Below are 19,149 nucleotides of genomic sequence, written 5' to 3' on the forward strand. Positions count from 1 at the left end.
AACGATCTCGCCTCCACTTTGTGTCTAGCCATTTTGCGGCTCTCAATAGGCAACTTATTTTTTTTTCTTTAGATACTGAAACACTTAAAGATCTGAGATAGTTAGGCGCAGAATATATGCAGTTCAAAATTCTATATGTACCTATAATTTGCTTGAATTGAGAGTTGGGCATGTACATTACATATAGTCTCATTACTATATTTAACTTAAGTTTTCTTCCGATTTGTACTAGTACATCTCAGATTACAACATAATACTGTAATTTTCAAAAAAAAAATGATTTAACCCTTTTATATTACCTTCTCTCGACCTTCTAGGGATTTTCATTTAACGCGTTGCCGCGTCCTTGGTCTCGTCATCTCCCCTCCACTCTAAACCTACTGACGTTATATATATTTAAAAAAGAGAATACAATGATGCCAACACTTTTTGAAAACATCGGGTTTATCTTCCGGTTTAAATCCGAACTAGGAACACAAATCGGGCATACATTCTTTAAGCCATTCCAAGGGGATCTCCTCTAAATCCCTGTGTACATGGTACCTGGGCCGGTTCACACATGCAGACGAACGCATCAAATTTTGTATCCCTGATCGACATCCTAATTGACAACCAGACTGAACAGAAAATTGGCCACCGGTCATTGTACATCATATGTTGTACAACTTGGAATAAGAGGGGTTGACTATTTCCCCTCTTCCCCACCCCGACATTCTCTTAAACATTGAGAATGTTGTATCTGTAGTGATACAAGTGTCAAAAAAAAGAGCATTAGATTCCCGATATTGGGGGATAATTTAAGACCTTTTTAGATTTTGAACCATATGGCTCATGCATAATATAGGAGGCTAGCATAATTACAAGGGATATTCAGGATCGACCATCCGCATACCTTAAGAAGGGAGGGGAGGCGGTGTTGATAATCCCAGCATACCAAACTGATCGACGCGCGTGCCGATGTATGTTTGCAGCGACCGCAAGGGTTAAGAATCTTTCTGATATCGGGGATTTTCTTTCCAATCTGATAACATCAAAAAAAGAAATAGTATGCTCAAAGAGAGATGCAAGCAATGCAATGGCTATAATGGCTTAAAGTGGCTGCAATGTTGTTCCAGCCCAACATAGGATCAATCACATCTGATGGTCGAACCAGTCCACAAGTCTAGAAACATGCAATGTAATAAGACAAATCTGTACAAATAATAGCCCGTTGTGCAGGTGGAACCATAATCATGACAATACATTCACAGTACATTTGACACCTCTATTTTGTTCTCTATTTTCGCCGGAAATAGATAGAAATAAATAGCATATGTTTACTTACAAAACAAGTATACGCGTGGACCACGTTTGCGGAGACCCGGAAACATCAATATCAGAGCTTCATATCCTCAGCCACAATCTATAAGGCTTGGGATTGATTTTATGATGTGGGAAGCCACAGATGTCATGACTGCGCCCCAATAAAATAAAGTATACGATATAATTGGGCTGGAAATTGGAGGTAATATATCTGAGTATCATATTAATACCACGTTTTATCATAAATTAATCAATCTCGAATATGCTCGTCTTACTGAAACCAAATTAATCTCACAGTGGCCCCAAGTGGCCCCTTCGAGCCTAGAGCCCATGTGTGTTCTAGTCTCTCGGATTTCGGAACTTCGCGGATGTAAAATGAAAAAGGGGAGAAAATTGTGATTAGAATTGTGACAGGAAAACTCCGTCTCCGTACCTATGTACTTCCGTACTTAGGTACTTGGTTTTCTCCTTGGCGTTCTCCTTATTGAACCTCAAAACTTGCCGCTTTTTGCTCTGTAGAACTGAGCACGCCGCTGATCTACTCAGACGATGTTATTGGTCCAGAATTACAGTAATAGGATCCACTTCTTAGATCTCATGTTACTCCATAACCTAAATGATCACGTGATGAAACTGCTTAGTGGGGACGGACTGAGATTTACTGAGCCTGACTCTGCGCCCTCATAAAAGCGGCAACTACAACTAGGAAAGCTCCAGAGTAAATGTACAGCTACATCTACCTATGCACAATTCATGTAGGTACTGACCTTAGAAGATGATCCCTCGATCGTATCTGTGCACATCCATTGGCCTATCATAATTTCTAATCGGCCGTGTCTCAACACTATTTCTCGTGGTATTTTGATTGGATTAGTGAATTTAAGATAAATAGCTAGGTACATTGCACTCCGTACTCCGTACTCGTACTCTTTAGCTTGGTATGGATATTCAAATCAAACGCAGACTCTGCACACCTTCGTGATCAAACCCCTGACACCGAGCCACTCATAACAAGACCCGACGCTAAAGCGAGACAGCCCCCTAGTGGACACACTAAAAATCTCTAAGACAGGTTTGTAGTGTTTAGCTTCTTTTGCTGCCTTGTTTTTGATGCACTACCCGCTGCCTATCCATCTTCTAGTTAACTAGTCAGGCCAAGCCACTTTGCCTGAAAACAAGGTAACGCATTAATATTTCAAGGTCAGGCATTAATTTTAGGTAACTGTTATATTTCACTTCTTGTTTTATGTCAATTTTTATTTTTATGCATGTTTTTTTTGGTGTTACGATCAACGGCCGTACATATAATGTTTCACTTCAATCTGGAGAGGTATATATACATACCTAGGTCACACTAACTTCAAGCTCCGAGCACTTCGGAGTACAACATAGAAAAACTTGTTGACAATCATATGAGATCATCCATGCGTCCATATCCTGGCACGCACTGAGAATATCCTAATTTCCCTGCCGTGTGTTTAACTTGTTGTCATGTCCCTGCAGTATGCACGGGAAAACATTTATAACTGCGTTCACCACTGCGATTAATTCATCTGCTGCATCACACCGCTAGTTATATTTCTTTTTGCTTTTTCCTCTCATAGAAAACCTAGCAAAACTATATCAAACTCGTCCTTCCATAACTCTTAGTAGATTTTGATTCCTACCACTTCACTAACTGTCTTTCTGTTGACAATAAGTAGTCATGTCTACCAACTCAACCTCCTGGTCTACCATACAGCACTTCCTACATAAAAATGACAGTCAAACCATCGACTGTTTCCATCGAACTCAATGGAATAAGCTTTGTCAAATCGCTTCAGATCTCACCGGCCATGCAGAGTGTACAGCCTTAGACCAAGTTGCTAACGGGCTTAATAACATCGTTCGTCTACTCGAATTCCCCGATAAAACACGCTGGGCAGCCCGAGTCCATATTAAGAGAAACGCATCCCCCCCTGTTAGCAGTACCAGACTTAGAAATGAAGTCGCAACAATGCAATTCATCAAGGACCATTCCGACGTACCAGTACCTCGAGTTTTGGCGTATGAACTTGACGAGAATAACGCGGTGGGCGTCGCGTTCATACTGATAGAGGTGCTCCCTGGTAGCGTCGCTATAGACGCTCTAGGCGGGTACGATGTCCACCGCGGTGTAATACCTAGAGAGCACAGACAGACCTTCTACCGCTCCGTCGCGAGGCAGCATGTTCGTTCCCCCGTTCTGTCTATATAAGCCCACCCATTACCTATCCGCTCACTATACACTATAGGTCCAATTAACCTCCCTACGACTCCCGCAAATCGGGTCGGTTGCACGGAACCACAATGGTGGATACGAATGTGGTCCCCTGCCGGGAATCGGCGGACCGTTCGATACAGCAGCCGCATTTTTCGAAGCGTGGGCCGATAGCGTTAAGTTCAAGTCGAATAATGAGACGATCACACGTATGATGCAGAATGGTACAGCTCCAATCTCGGCGGAGCAGATGATTACGATTATCGAGAACTTCCCATTGCAGATCAAGGCGATGGCTAACCGGTTATCCTTATATAACGAAGGGCCATTTCCTCTAGCTCATGTTGACTTTCTCCATAGTAATATCATGGTGGATGATAGCTTCTGTGTGACAGGAATCATTGATTGGGAAGGCGCGTGTACAGTTCCCTGTGAGCTTCTCGCATTTCCTGATTTCCTTACCGCTATGCCTGTCTCATTCGACTTGCCTCAGAGATACGATCAAGATGGACAGCCGCTTGACGAGGAATTACGAGAAAGGTGGCGCGAGCGAGGAGAGTATGTCGAAATGGTAAAATCAAATGAGCATAAAGATAGCATGCTCTCCGATTGCCTCGGCTGTAAGAGGAGTCAGGCTATAGCTTATTTGTGTGAGGCGTATAGTAGTATTGGAAAGCTGGGATTTTATGATCGAGTTATAGATGATTTACGAGTGTAAGCGATGTTCCAGATATATCCAATTCAAAAGTATTTCAGCACCAAGGGCTATCATTTCCAGTTTCAGTATCATTATCGTAGATCCTAATGATACTCTATAAGTAAATCCATAACTCATAGTGAACCTATCATAAACCAAACAGCATCACCTGTCCCCACTTGGTTGTATTTACTTTAGATCGATAGATATCCTAAACATAGCACTATCTTGCCTAAAATCAACGCGCCTCGAAGCAGTCAAAACCACATTGACACGAGGTTCGAGTAAAGTATGACCAATGTTGCTACGAAGTCCATGCATGTCAGATTAGAAACGCGATCACCGACTACATTCAGCTTGTAGTACATTGCATGGTGGAGCCCTCAGGCTAGAGTGCTAGGTGGACCGGCTTCGAAAGATATGGGCGAATCACGAGGAACACAGATGATCAGAGATTGAATTCGGGTGTCTATCCACTCCGGCTAGATCGGCTTGGCAGGGTCTTCGTGTCATTTAGTTGAAACCACGACAGCAGAGCGGTGCATATCTGTATCTGACTGTTTCCGGCTTTTTGAGTTGTCTCGCAGACGTCGATAACTATGACATCGAGATCCGAAGGTTTCCATCAGGATACAGTTGAACAGTCGTGCAGGGCTAACCAATTCTTGCTTCCATTGATATTTTCGAATACATGGAAAGGGTTGTGCCTCACTTCAAATCCACGAGAGGGCAGAGGTAGTGCCCAACGGCGGAGAAAAACATTTCAAAACCCGAGCTATTGCGCCATAACAATTGGAAAGAGAAAAAGAAATTTCACATCAAAAAAGTTTTCACCCAGATATGCCTAAGCCATGTAGGTGGTGGAGTCAACACCAGCCTCAGGGTACTCACTATGAACATGGTTAGCCTTTGCCCAAGGGAATTAATGAAATCGAAGGAAACTTACGGAAGGGCAACCTCAAAGCGCTTCTCAATTTCCTTAAGAACCTTCTCGTCATCCTCGTTGCTGACGAAGGAGATAGAAAGACCCTTGGTACCGAAACGACCGGCACGACCAACACGGTGCAGGTAAGAGTCGGCGTCGGCGGGGAGATCGTAGTTGATGGCGAGGTTAATACGCTCGATATCAATACCACGGCCGAAGACATCAGTGGCAACACAGATACGCTTGTTGAACTCCTTGAACTCCTTGTAGCGCTTGATACTATATTGGAATCAGTAAATTATTGCGGTCAATGCCGAACTCGGGTGAACTTACCGCTCCTCCTGGCTGACACCAGAGTGAACTGCAATACTGGGGAAGTTGCACTCGCGCAACAGCTTGTCCAACTCGTTGGCACGCTGGGTGCTCTTAACAAAGATGATCACTTGGTTGAACTCGAGGTTGTCCAAAAGCTCGTTCAGCTTACGGTTCTTTTCCTTCTCGTCAAGCTTGATGTAATACTGCTGCAATCCGTGGAGGGTGAGCTTGGTATCGTCATCGACATAGACCTCCAGCGGGTTACGCATGAACTTCTTGCAAATGGGACGGATCTCCTGGGAGAGGGTGGCACTGAACATCATGACCTGCTTGTCGGCGGGAGTGGCACGGAAGATTTCCTGAACATCACGGCGCATGTCTGAGAGTGTTAGTGGGATATGATAATCGAGTTGCATCTTGCATATACGTACCAATTTGGTCAAGCATCTTGTCACACTCATCGAGAACGAAGGCCTTCACGTTGCGCAGAGACAATTTCTTATCACGAACCAGGGCGTTCAGACGACCGGGAGTGGCGACCACAATGTTGGGGTGGGTGTCCTTGTTGGCCAGGAGTTCGACATCCTTCTGGATCGGGGTACCACCGTAGAAGACAGCAGTCTTAACGTCGGGCAAGTACTTCGAGAAACGGGCGTACTCGTTCTTGATCTGATAGGCGAGCTCACGGGTGTGGCACATGACCAGGATCTGGCACTCTCCAGGAACGGGCTCCAATTGGTGAAGGGTGGTGAGAACGAAGACGGCGGTCTTACCGAGACCGGACTTGGCCTGGCAAAGAACATCAACGTTCAAAATCGACGTCGGAATGCAAACTTGTTGGACTGTTGGAAGGCGGAGCCGATGTTAGATTGTGTTCGACGAAATAAGAAACAAAAACAGATCCGTCTCGCAATGTCCGTCCATCCCCCGACAGCATCATCAAATTGATGCGTCGGCGGTCATCTTCCACCGCTTGATCAAATCACCATGACTGTATATCACATCCAAAAGACATGCTTTTTGTGGATATCCTTTCATATTCTGCAGACAACATGAGGTGCGTCTCACAAGGAGACAAACGTGATAGATATCACAGTCTTCCACCGCATGCACCAATCTCCACTAAGTACGTGGGGGTTGGGGGACGGAGGGCTCTAGCTTAGCGCAAGATCTGCATAGAACCAAACACATATATATTGTGAGACATATTGTCCATTTTCGGGAGCAATAATCCTCATGCCGTCTGCAGATTCGAAACACGACTGATTGCCAAAAAAAACCGACAGAAGAATCTTCCCGAGAGGATGGACGGACGTTGGAGATTGGACAAATGGAGGAACGCTTGTGGGAATAATTAGACTAACCCTCCGATGGATGTTCGAAGCCGCAGTCGGTGATGGCGCGCAGAAGTTCACCCTTCAGCAGGAAGTCGCGGAAACCGGTAGAGTGGATACCGACGTAACTGCCCTTCTTGTCGGGACGGCCACCGGTCACAGTCAAGTCGCCCTGCTTGTCGGCATCGCCATTGGTGGCGGCCGGCGCAGCAGTGGTGGCCGGTGCTGTGGTGGTCTGAAGCTCCTCGTCAGAGTAGTCGATAAGATCTTCTTCGTGAGACATGGCGACGTAGATAGGTGAGGTAGAAAAGTGGTAAAAGTATTGCGCAAACGAGAGAGTTGATGGGGGGAAGAAGTGAAGAGAAGAGAAAAGTAATAAGAGAAGAGAATGGACCGTGGTGTGGCAGGTCTCGATAACAAAGGTGCGCAGGGGAAGAAGTCCCTAGGCGGTAGGACGAAGACCTCACTCCAAGGGATCGTCACGTGTTCGTTCAGCCTCACCGCTTTTGGTCTAGCGTCAATGGGAAGCTTTTCTTGAATTGCAGGATACAGCAAAACAGGAATCTTGAGACCCACATGTTGCTCTGTTGAATGATCAAGATGGCAAAAGTCAAAGGAAAGAAGGACTCCAAGAATTCCAAAAACTCTCAGAGTCATATTCGAGCGCGGCTGGATTACCTACACCAAGCCGCCGCATACTTCCAGGACAAAGCTACACTCGCCAAGGGTCAGAACGCTAAGGTTGCGAACGATGAATACAACTTAGTTGCTAGTCATGTTAGCTCTGTGGAGAAAGGCTATATGGTAGATACAAACGAAGAAGTCTGTTCCTTGAACCAAAAGAAGACTCAAGGGCCATTGAGAAACCTCTCAAGGGTATGTGTATCACATCTACGCGCCGTGGCAATGAAAACGCAGATTCGGCTTCCTGTCACACTGAAAAGATCAATTTGCAAGCGCTGTGATACAATCCTGACACCGGGAGTGACTTGCTCGCATGAAACCAGAAACGCAAGTCGCGGCGGTAAGAAGCCATGGGCCGATGTATTGGTTGTCAAGTGCCTCTCATGCGGGACTGAGAAACGATTTCCGCAGACAGAGAAACGTGGGAAGAAACTTGCTGAGCGCCACAAGAAGGACGCGGCCTTGCTAGGTGATGCGAATGGTCCCAAAATGGATACCTCGGCGGTGTTGCAAGAAAAGGATGTGAAATCGCGCGAGGAGGATGTGACAATGTTGGAAGCTGCGGATATCCCACCGACGTGAATCGCACCTGCCAAATTCGACGACTACATGTGGGGTCGCTTCCTTCCCTATGCGGATCTTACACCTTGCGCACTATTCGTGCCACGCAGAACAAAGAAACCTATGCGGTTACACTTTCAGGGTCGACATGTCGAAAAGCCAGTGCATTCGCTTTTGCGATAGCAACGACATGAGCAAGGGCGCCTTGGAGGAGACTATCAGCTGCGCTTTCGGTCGGCTTCTACAATGACCAGGATTCTCATCAAACCAGGACCACCATGCCCACTCTCATCACCGGAAGAAGTCCCAAAATCCGTGAACAGTCTCAATAAACCTGCAGCTACCAAACCGACGACCTGCTTGGTGTTCAAATCCAGACCTCGACATTTCAATGTTCATGTCAACTTTAGAGGAGCCAACGCAATACAACGTACGATTCAATCGTTTTGAAGAAACTGTTCCCAGTTACATTGCAGAACACCGTAAGCCGAGAGTTATAATCATCCCAGCGATGGACATGGGCTAACATCAACGCAAAAAAGAAAACCCAGAGCAATGTACACGCAACATGCAGAGAGGGGAATCGAAACAACAGTGGAAATAGCGGAAACATCAAATCAAAGAAGTCACAAAGACAAGTCGTGTTTATGCGGTTGAAACATTAAAAAAATCCTTCATGATATTCATCAAATCTCATGGATTTCCAGTACCGGGTGAAAACCGAGTTGTCATGGCCGTTGTTGGCACAGCTCAAGCAGTCGTGAAAATACTTTAGTCCTTCGAGGTCGCATGCTCAACACCGGAGTCTCGCCTCGATGCCGTGAGGCATACAGTTCTTTCAGCCAATTGTTTCATAAATCAGATACCCAGACCAATGAAATGTGACATATATGAATACGGTGGCCGATGCGCATTCAAGAAAAGAGTCCGTGAGGACACATTCGATATATAGTTTTTTTTTGGTTTCGTTTTGTTCTGTCGGCTTTGATATGTTCTGGTTCGGGTACTTGTGAGAAAATATAGGTGTGTATCGGTTGGACCATCCAGTGGTCGAGTAAAAGTGGGATGTGCAGAGCGCATAACCGTATGCGGTCTTTCGGAGCGCTCCAAGGTAGGTGTGGGGTTGAAGGAAAGTATAAGGAGGGGTGTATGTGGAAGAACATCATCGTCGGCGCCTTGAACTCTGGTCAATTCGATGATCTAGGTTCTCGATCCGGCCACGGAATGACTTGACGATATCACGGATATGAGCGATCTTCGCCAACTCATTGTCCAACTCGTCGATGGAGGCCAGAATTTCACGGGTGCGGGCAATTTCGGCATCGGCATTGCGAATGACGTTTCCCGCGCGGTCGTAGGTGTTTTGGATGGAGCGCTGCATTTGATCCTCGAGCTATCACGGATATCACATGTTAACACAGTGAAATGTGATTACTTGGTGATAAGAACAGTGGGGGCAAACATACATATTCGATCCGGTGACTGATCTGAGCCTGTAACCCGTCCAGCTGGTGCGATAATGCGCGGAGACTCATAGGGTCCAGCAGCAAGCGGCCCTGGCTGCTGGCAGCGCTGTTTGCGCGCGAACTGGAATTGCTGGTTCTTCCGGTGCCTCTGCCCCTGGCCACCCCATTGCTGGCATGGCCACCCTGTAAGGCAATCTGCTGCTGCTGTCGAAGGATCTGGATCTCGGAGGAGGTGAGACCAAGCGAAGTGTCGGGAATCGAGGCTGAGACGGACATTTGGTCCCGGCAGAGACATACTCCGACCGCGACAGTCTACGATGCGCCGATCAAACTCGATGTGAGACCAAACGGACCACAGGTCATGATGGTGGATGGAAGGTGTAGAGTGGATAAGTTGCGATATACTGCAGTCAAACCTGGGAACGCGACTATTGACAGTTAAAGAGGGGAGGGAAGCTTCTTTTTTCCCTCATGAGGAGAAATCGAAAAGGAAAAAAAGAGGCGGAGAAAGAAGGTGTGAGCCGCTGAGAGTTTGGCGGCAACTAAACAGCGCGCGGCTCGAGGGAAGCCACTTACACTCCCCGACGAAGAGGCTAATGAGATTTCTCTTTTATATGTTCTGGAGCACAGGATCAGGCGGAAATATGATACCTCGGACCTCCCCATAAAGAGGGGCTTGAAGATGGAACGAAAACCAAGAAAAAGCAATAATTAGTGCATTATGTATTTATTGTTTTGATGCTTTAGGGCATCTTTTTCCGGCCTTATTCTTCAAGTACATCTCTTGGTTTTAGTATATATTGGATACTGCGAGGCTAAATGCTGGGGCTCTGCACCTATCTCGATGTGGGAGAATCAAGAGACTCTACTTACTGAGTAAGTCTAGCAGAAAATAAGAGATTCAAAAACAGCATTCAATATTGCATATTTAAATATATATACATAGATATATGCAATATCAATATTCTCTTTAACATGTAAATATAGTACTTGGAATGCATGTCGTTGTAGTTCCAGTTCTGAACCATGGATAGCTCTCCTCTCCACTCTTTTCCCCTACGGAAACAAATAGCGACCAGGAAAGAAGTAAATTTGATTGGGTCTTGAATACACCGCTTTCTTCGCCGCTTTGAAGGTGTGTGGCTAGGTAGTTTTCTGCCCATATCTACTTGACCTTGGAAGTCTTCCGTGGTACATTGAACTTCCAACTTCAACTTCTTTACTCATCTACTAGTTACCACACTCAACCTGAGCTGCCTAGATTGTGAGGCTGAAACCAAAAATTTTACTGTGCACACCGCTTGTTCATAAACTTCCTCACTTTCGGCCTGTGAGCGTCATCCAATCCCAATCCCGGACACCTGCAGTCTCGACCTGACGGCCCGACGCGATCGATCTAGACGAGGCGACCTAACGCACTGATCACCAGTCATTCTGCGAGCCAGTAAAACCGACTATTCTGATTGCGCGCTTTCTTTTCTAGTCTGCACCCTGAATCCTTGTTCCCAATTATACCCTTCACGTGTGACGCGCCACAGAGCTGAGACGTTTGTGCCGGTGCCTAATTTGCGGAATTGATTCGACAAGAGACCACGGCATTTAATACCGGCTTCCACAGCAAGCTTCCGCGATACCGATAATTATAGACCAATCACACACCGATCCCAACACCAACACGACGTCATGGCCAAAGACAAAGAGCGCTCGATCAACCCTGCCGCCGCGCAGCGGAAACAGGATAAACAAAAAGAGTTGAAGAAAGGCAAAGCAGAGGCACTAGCACGACGAAATGAGAAACTTGCGCGCCGCAACCCAGATCGGATTCAGCGCCAAATCAACAGTTTCAAAGAAGCCGAGGAATCGGGACAAAAACTACGACCACGTGATAAGGAACTCCTCGAAGCGCTGGAGAAGGATTTGCGAGGCGTTTTGAAGGCGCGTGAAGCTCTTGGCGACAAGGCACCCCGGTTCGATCAGGGCGGCAGAGGAGGCCGCCAGGGTGATGGCGCTAGACGAAGCGGCGGTGATGGCGTGCTTGGGAAGCGAAGGAGGGGCTCAGATGAAACACGAATGCCCCGGGATAGTGACAGCAGCGATACCGATGAGGATGTGCGAAGGATACCCATGCCGCGGGATACACCGCCACCAATCCCGCGCCAGCATCAGCGCAGACGGGATGGAAATGTGCCTTCAGAACCAACTGTTGAACGCACTGGTCCTCATCCGCTACCATCTCGTCCAACGCCGGTTCCAGAGGTCAAGACTGTTTATGAAGCGAAGCCTCAGATTCGGGACTTGCGACAGGAGGCAACTAAGAAGTTTGTTCCAGCTGCAGTCAGGATGAAACAGCAGTCAATCAAGGGGCAAGGGAAGTTGCTAGAACCAGAAGAGATGGACAAGCTTGAAAAAGCTGGGTATAATGCCGGCCCCGCTCCGCAAGCGCAGGTTGGGGATTCAGCAGAAGCTGGGGATTCGCAACAGGAGGATTGGATGTTGACGTTAGAAGAAGAGGAACGGCGTTTCAAACAAGAGCAGAGTAAGACTGTTCAGATAGAAGAGGTTGAGGATGAGCAGGCGTGGGCGTAATGGCCGACGTTGTAAATAAAGTGATTCAAACATGATGCACGTACAATGCTGCATATTTCAACCTATTAAGCATACTTGTGTATTCCTTGTATCGAGTAGTACAAAAGAGTGCTTGCTGTATTGGTCATACATCTTAGGGCTAACACTGCAGGTGACTCGGCTCACACATCTAGGAAGTCAGTAAAAACTTCTACAACCCAACTACAAGTCTGGAATAACACGAAACATGTTTGTTCCTCATGAAAATGTGTATGTACATCCAACATTGAAGCATTGCAGCACCAGGAAGATGTAACCCGGAATACAAAAAACATCCAATAGGCGCGAAGGGCAGGGCCAAGAGATATCAAAACGACTTCTCGGGCTGGAGGTACAGCTAAGATTAGTAGTCCAGTAATATGACCACGTAGCAACATATTTGCCACGGACAAGGACACGACGAGCAATAAATTAATCGTTTAGAGCAAGAGCAAACAAATACAAAAGTCCAACAGTCAATGCATGGCTAATGCAAATAAATGTACAAAACTGAATCATCTCCTTCGTTGAAGGAAAGGGGCATGACGGCATAAACAACAAAAGAAAAGTAGTAAAGAGTCGAGTCGGGAGGCAAGTGTGTAGCCAACGAAGGCAAAAAGCCATGGGCGAGCGAGCCATAGGCATGTGTATCAAACTCCGTGTCTTGCATGTGGCAAGGATGCTCCGAAAACATTAGGGCCAACTCCGTGACATAGTGGGAAAGTATGCGCAAGAAGCGAAGTGCGAAACCCGAAAACGGTGGGCAAGGGAACTGAGAGGTCCCAAAGAAACCAAATCATCCAGATCCAAATCCAAGGAACGAAAGAAAAAAGACCTCCAATCCACAAAAAAACTCCAGTCGCACCAAAGCTCCATAAGAAACCAAAACAAAAACAAAACCGAAAAAAACAAAGTAAATGCAAAGAAAATTTGACCTGAGTGAAAGACTACCGCAGGTTGCGGATAACCTTCTTGCCACGGGCAAGGAAGGGACTGGGCATCTCATCCAGTTCAGGGTTCCAAATAGCAGGAGCATCACGTTCAGAGCATTTCACGCTCATTGTAGGACCTGCAGCACGCGAGTCACTGGCACAACGCTTGACTTCGTCCATCGGACGGCCTCCAGCTCTCGCCTGTGCGAGTTCAACCAGAGTGCGGCCACCCATGTTGCGTTGCATAACAGCTTTAAACATTTCTTCGCCACCACCCCCATTCTTGGTAGGAGCTTGCTTAGAACCACTCTTGCGAGTTGGTGAGGTCCCCGCATCAGCAGCGAGGTTGGCGGATGATGGGATCTTGCTTAGACGACGGTGCGGAGATCTCGCTCTGCTCTCATTTGCATTGCGCTCTTCAGACTGGGAAGCAGATACACTCGTCGATTGAGGAAGGCGAGTACCGCTTGAAGGGAATAGGGAAGGCTGGTTGCTAAGTTTCTGCATGAGAGCCGCAGTGTTCTGGCGAAGTAGAGGTCGTCGAGGCGCCTTCAATGGGTCGGGCTTCACCTTGGGTCGAGTTGGTGAGGGCAAATCGGGGGTGTCGTCATCATCGTCAGAGTATGCCAAGGTGGGTTCCCATTTAGCCTTATTCCGCTCAGCCTCTGCGAAGATGTTGCGAGCGCCTCCTTGGGCGGAAGTGCGGCGAGGGGACAGAGAAAGCGAGGCAATTGAGATAGGTGAAGGCTCAGCCATTTGAACATCCACCGGTGAATCGACAACGGTCTTGGACCGGCAAAGTGGTGTTCGCGTCTCTTTCTTGGGCTGCTTTCGGGCATTTGATGGAGGAGAGCAAAGAGAAAGCTGGCTAATGTCGGCGCTTGATGAGGGGTTGTTATCGCCGTCGTCGGTCATGTTGGCAGAAGATCGAGAAGACCGCCAGCCTTGATTGCTCGAGCGAGAAGACCCAGAGCCGCTGGTGCTAGTGCGGAATACATCGTCTCGGGAGGTATTGCTATTGGAAGTGTTGTGCTTGTACTTCTTCACCTCAATAGCAACCCTTTCTTGTACTTCGGATTCAAATCGCTTGCGGAGCCGGTCCAGTTCACTTTGTACCTGGCGATCGATCTCCAAGCGGGCCTTGACTTCCCATTCTCGTCGAACGGTATTCTCAATCTCGGCTTTCATATGTTGCTTTTCTAATTCTCTCTTAGCCAGGTTTTGTTCCATTTCGCGAACCTTATGAACAGCAACCTCCTCACGTCGGCGCAGGGTCTTTCCGAGATCAACAACCTCTTTCTCCTTGCGCATCAAGCGAATGATAGGAAGATTAATCAGAGCGGAAGTATCAGGGCGGTGATCGGGATTAACCCGCAGACAGCTTCCAATGACGTTCTTGAGCTCTGGCGAATAGTAATCAGGCAAGGGCGTAAACTTTCCCTCACGAATTTTCTGAACTAGCTGAATGTGGGTGCGAGCGTTGAAAGGGGGCTCTTTCTGGCAGAGCTCGTACATGATGCAGCCAACCGCCCAAATATCGGAGCGCAGGGTGTATTTTTCAGCCGCACAAATTTCCGGCGACATGTAGAAAGGTGTTCCAACATAAGTTGATGCAAAGTCGTGGGATTGCATTTGCTTGGACAAACCGAAATCTCCCAGCTTGACGGTGTTGTCGCTACCGAGGAAGATGTTCTCGGGCTTTAGATCGCGGTGCAAGATAGTGACTTGCCCCTGTTTCCCCTTGAGACCAGATGGCTTGGGAGCCGGGCCCAGAATGTTCGATCCGACCTCAGCAGGATCAGAGCCATAGTGACACCGGAACAAAGCAGTGATAAGCTGGGAGAGAATGCGCCAAACAAACTCCTCTTCGGCGTACTTGTTGGCCTTCTTCAAGTTCTTGATGACCATGCCTAGATCTCCACCACCGCAATACTCCATATAGAGGTACAGATCCTGGCTAGCCTTGAGATGTTCTCGGTGATAGTATGCGACGATGTTTGGGTGACGAAGGGAACTCAAAATGTTAAACTCGGCAGTGAGTTGTTCCCGCTCCTTCTGGGACATTTTGATGTAGTTGATTTCCTTGCGGCATAGTATCTATAGGAACAAGTTGAGGTTAGTCCCAGTTGCAAGATGCCACTAATGCATTACACTTACGAATCCATCCGACTTCCGCTTGACTTTGCGAATGATCCCAAAGGAACCGCAACCTAAATGAATATATATAATTAGTTTTGAACATATCAAATATGAATTGGGTCACCAAGGTTGAACATACCAATTTTGTCCAAAATCTCATACTTATCGGCCTCAGCCAAAGCAATTGCCATGGCTATAGATTGCTGTAGAGTTCAGGACAATACAGTGAAGACGATTCAGAAGAATCAGAGAGTCAATGATGCATGAACGGTATTAGACAAAAACCTGTGTTAGTAAAAAAACGAGTCGAAGTGCAGAATTGAAGATTTGAGGAAGAGTCAAGGCAATATGAATTGGAGCTTTGAATATGGGTGTTTGGGGGATCGTTGCTATGCAACGGGTGATTATTGCGCTTTCCCGAACCTAGCAGGCGGTGGGGAAGGTCGATCAAACGGTCCAAAGGAGGCAAACACCGAATGACGTTTGTTCAATTACGATTATCAGGGAGGTTTTAAGTATGATATACTTGAGTATACTTGAGTATATACAGACTACTTTATTTACTGATATCACTTTATTCATTCTTCAAATATCTATATACTATAGAACCCCCTTAATTTTGCAATCACGTGTGCCTTATCGATAAGCCTGTTTCCGCCCCCGCCGTTTGCCGTCTCATCCCACTTTCACCTGTTGTTCCTGGCAACCTGCCATGATGGATGAACCAACTGTACTACGGAAGGACCAGTTGGAGATCAGCTTAGTCAATGAGAAGAAGTTGATTAAGGAGGGCACTATTAAGGATGATAACCCTTTAGATCTCAGTGAACCATTCCGGGAACTATGCAATGCATGTCGTCAGGGCGATTTGAAAGTCTGTCAAGAGAAAATCACCGAAGGCGTCAATGTTAATGCGCGTGATCCCTATGATTATACGCCATTGATCCTGGTGAGTACAATATATTGATAAACCGACCGTCCTCGTGCCACATAATAACCAATGAACCTGGAAGGCGAGTCTCTGTGGTCATTATGAAGCTGTGCAACTTCTTCTCGAGTCTGGTGCACTTTGTGAGCGAGACACATTTCAAGGTGAAAGGTAAACATTAATTGGTTATGTATAGAATGAGAGTGACTAGGGTTAACAATGGTGGTTCTTTAGATGTCTCTATAATGCCCTAAATGACCGGATACGAAACCTCCTCCTTGAATATGACTATTCTAAGTCCACGGATCCCCTCCAACCTCTAGCTGCGCATATAACTTCGCTTCTCACCCGGGAGTCCCCAGTAACAACAGATATTGTTGTGAATGTGTCCGACCAATCGCTTCACCTCCACAAATTCATCCTCTCGGCACGCTCCCCGTATTTCTATGGTAAACTAGCAGAGGCACCGGAATCTGCCACATGGGAACTCCCAAGTACTATTCCACCGGAGGCATTTGGTGCTGCTATCAAATACCTATACTTTGGAGAAGCCCCTCGGGACTTGAGAAGTGGGCCAGGAACAGGCTTCACCGAATCCGAGACTTTTGCAGGGGTGGATAGAATCTCCAAGTACTTGGAGATTCCCAGTCTTCTAGACAGCATCCTTGATAGTGGAGACCGGAGACGTGCTAGACAAAGAAGAACCGACGATATTTCCAAAGGCCGAGATCAAATGGAACAATGGTTCCAAGAGAATATTCTGGGGAACAAGCTCGAGGTGGAGACTTCGAAAGTGAACGAAGTGAAGTGGAACCGAAGCAACGCAATATTCGCTGATGTTCTCCTGAGAGCGGATGAACTCCCTGAGGAAGAGGAGGAAGCGGACGTTCGCACCCCAGAGGTTAGCAATGGCACATCTAGTTCGATTCCCATTAGCCCTCTCGCTGCCACGAATGGGAAAATTCTCGAGGCGCCGAAATCAGTCATCTTCCCATGCCATCGAGCAATGCTTTTGCGATCTGAGTTTTTCCAAGCAATGTTCACATCCACCTTTCGCGAAGCTTACCTCGATGAGCATCTGACGATCATCGACATCAACTGTTCGCCTGAGGTCTTGGAAATAATTCTTACATTCTTATACACCGAAAGAGCCGATTTCCCCTTAGACATAGCTGTCGATGTCCTATTCGCCGCAGATATGCTCTTCATTGAGAAGCTGAAGACGAAAGCCGCCGTGGTTATCAGTACTCTCGGCAGTGCTGGAATGTCTCAGTCCGAGGCTGCAAAGACTAGGGGTATAGCGCACGAAGAGGACATTGACATTTACTCAATTGTTAGAGCTGCATGGTTGACTCGCGTGCAGCGATTGGAAGAATTCGCTGCTCGGTATCTTGCCTACCGATTGGAAGCACATATAGATACCCCAGAATTTGCGGAGTTGATCCAGGAATCAGCATCTCGCATCAAGGCGAGACAGGAAACCGATTCCATTGAAATGCTGGATGATATCCGCTTCTATCTTGGGGAGCGCTTTAGATTAAGATTTGATGAGGCTGGCCTGGATGAGATGATGGATGAAAAAGAACTACCAGAAGATCTTGATGAAGATGAGCAGCCGGAAGAAGTTATAAAACTTACAGAAGATGTCCAGACCTTGGATATTTCAAAAGAGGTTGCCTCGGAGCTTCGAGCTTTGGACGGCGCGGTTGTCGAGGATGAATTCTCGGAAGATGCTATGAACTATGAGATCTTGCTCGAGAAGCTGGATGCTTTGTTGGAGAGACTCAACCTTGAGGCCTAGACATTTGGGGTTTCGCCACTGGCCTTTCCTATGTCCGAGCTGCCGCCGGTTGTATGAGGTCGCTCGGACTGAACCCCGGAAGAGCCACGCTCAGGTCAGAGTGACTGCTGGAAGTGACCTCCGGAGGATCTTGCTGATTACTCGGTGACATTCAGTGTCACTTGAGCAACCAGAAAGATGCACTTCTGGTGAATTCCAATATATACTCGGCTATCTGTGGAAATGTTATAGAGACAGACTCGTTGTAGACTCCGGGTAGGAGGGGAATATATATATATATATATATATATTGTCTATAAACAAAAGAAGTAGTAGCTGGTTCAACTAGTACCTCAGATTATGTACATGAGAACACTGATATTGCCAGTAGCAAGCAGTCAAATTCATCGAGGCTAATCCACAAATAGGAGCAAGTCGAATGTTTTCAGACTTCGCAGGCCATGGTTGGATTGCGTAGACGCGTGTCTCGAAGATCACCTTCAAGTGCAACTAATCCGGTAGGAAGTTTGTTGCGCGGCTCGTGGGAATCAAGACCCATCTTAAAACTAGTCGATAGACGCCACCTCGAACTTGAATTGAAAGTGGTGGCTGATCCTTCGGAGGATCAAACCATGCCGGTTGCATCACGGTTGGTTCGCATTAAACGGTAGACGTGAAGCCGTTGCCTCCATTAGGTAGAGAGTCCGTAGTGCTCATCGTCCTCCACTCGGTTTATCTTGATCATCGCCGCCGATGCCTTTCTGCTGCTTCTCCAACACCCTTGCATCCAAGTCTCGTATCTGGTTCTCAATTATGCCTCTCCGAGCGACCAAGTTGGAGCGCATATTCTGGAGGGCTTTAGTTTGTTCATCAAACGTCGATTGTTGTCGCTGCTTTGCTGTCTATAATGCATAAATTGTTAAATCTGGAATGATATTCAATGACATGACCGCGGATAGCTTCGGGCTAGATGGATTCGCTCATACCTCGGCAATTTCTTTCTGTGTTTTAAGACCAGCTCCATAAAGAGTTCCAGTAATAGTGATAGAAACTACCGCAGCAGTTAAGATCAACCGCTTGATATTTGGAGGAGGCATGGTGAGTTGCTATACAAAGTCGAAGCTGTTTGATCGCAACCAATTGGCCATTCCGAGTCTCTCACCGCCTACTAAAACTAGGCTTTCTATTGATCGCGGACGCGTTCCCCTCGCGTCTGACTTGAACAAAGAAAGCCCGAACAAAG

General features: G+C 46.9%; 7 protein-coding genes across 7 annotated transcripts; 4 read left to right on the forward strand and 3 right to left on the reverse strand.

Moving 5' to 3' along the window:
* Positions 1 to 3,298: 3,298 nt before the first annotated feature.
* PGRI_075320 (uncharacterized protein) lies at positions 3,299 to 4,259 on the forward strand (the record flags this gene model as incomplete). Its single annotated transcript, XM_040795246.1, has 4 exons — positions 3,299 to 3,511; positions 3,576 to 3,844; positions 3,902 to 4,161; positions 4,243 to 4,259. 4 exons carry the CDS (start codon positions 3,299 to 3,301, stop codon positions 4,257 to 4,259), a joined length of 759 nt encoding a protein of 252 aa, XP_040652923.1.
* Positions 4,260 to 5,082: 823 nt separating this feature from the next.
* On the reverse strand, positions 5,083 to 7,095 carry PGRI_075330 (ATP-dependent RNA helicase SUB2; the record flags this gene model as incomplete). The annotated part of the gene is made up of 5 exons (XM_040795247.1): positions 5,083 to 5,128; positions 5,185 to 5,442; positions 5,497 to 5,857; positions 5,910 to 6,320; positions 6,843 to 7,095. 5 exons carry the CDS (start codon positions 7,093 to 7,095, stop codon positions 5,083 to 5,085), a joined length of 1,329 nt encoding a protein of 442 aa, XP_040652924.1.
* A 308-nt stretch (positions 7,096 to 7,403) lies between these two features.
* PGRI_075340 (ribonuclease P Rpr2/Rpp21/SNM1 subunit) lies at positions 7,404 to 8,078 on the forward strand (the record flags this gene model as incomplete). The annotated part of the gene is made up of 1 exon (XM_040795248.1): positions 7,404 to 8,078. The coding sequence occupies one exon, from the start codon at positions 7,404 to 7,406 to the stop codon at positions 8,076 to 8,078; it is 675 nt and encodes a 224-aa protein (XP_040652925.1).
* Positions 8,079 to 9,219: 1,141 nt separating this feature from the next.
* Positions 9,220 to 9,799, reverse strand: PGRI_075350 (uncharacterized protein; the record flags this gene model as incomplete). Its single annotated transcript, XM_040795249.1, has 2 exons — positions 9,220 to 9,450; positions 9,524 to 9,799. 2 exons carry the CDS (start codon positions 9,797 to 9,799, stop codon positions 9,220 to 9,222), a joined length of 507 nt encoding a protein of 168 aa, XP_040652926.1.
* A 1,407-nt stretch (positions 9,800 to 11,206) lies between these two features.
* Positions 11,207 to 12,109, forward strand: PGRI_075360 (WW domain binding protein 11; the record flags this gene model as incomplete). Its single annotated transcript, XM_040795250.1, has 1 exon — positions 11,207 to 12,109. The coding sequence occupies one exon, from the start codon at positions 11,207 to 11,209 to the stop codon at positions 12,107 to 12,109; it is 903 nt and encodes a 300-aa protein (XP_040652927.1).
* Positions 12,110 to 13,074: 965 nt separating this feature from the next.
* On the reverse strand, positions 13,075 to 15,389 carry nimA (serine/threonine protein kinase nimA; the record flags this gene model as incomplete). The annotated part of the gene is made up of 3 exons (XM_040795251.1): positions 13,075 to 15,156; positions 15,217 to 15,269; positions 15,338 to 15,389. The coding sequence occupies 3 exons, from the start codon at positions 15,387 to 15,389 to the stop codon at positions 13,075 to 13,077; spliced, it is 2,187 nt and encodes a 728-aa protein (XP_040652928.1).
* A 521-nt stretch (positions 15,390 to 15,910) lies between these two features.
* PGRI_075380 (ankyrin repeat and BTB/POZ domain protein) lies at positions 15,911 to 17,927 on the forward strand (the record flags this gene model as incomplete). The annotated part of the gene is made up of 3 exons (XM_040795252.1): positions 15,911 to 16,147; positions 16,212 to 16,297; positions 16,361 to 17,927. 3 exons carry the CDS (start codon positions 15,911 to 15,913, stop codon positions 17,925 to 17,927), a joined length of 1,890 nt encoding a protein of 629 aa, XP_040652929.1.
* Between the last annotated feature and the right edge of the window lie 1,222 nt (positions 17,928 to 19,149).

The sequence above is a fragment of the Penicillium griseofulvum genome, assembly GCF_001561935.1.
Source record: "Penicillium griseofulvum strain PG3 chromosome Unknown contig_6, whole genome shotgun sequence".
NCBI classification, from domain to species: domain Eukaryota; kingdom Fungi; phylum Ascomycota; class Eurotiomycetes; order Eurotiales; family Aspergillaceae; genus Penicillium; species Penicillium griseofulvum.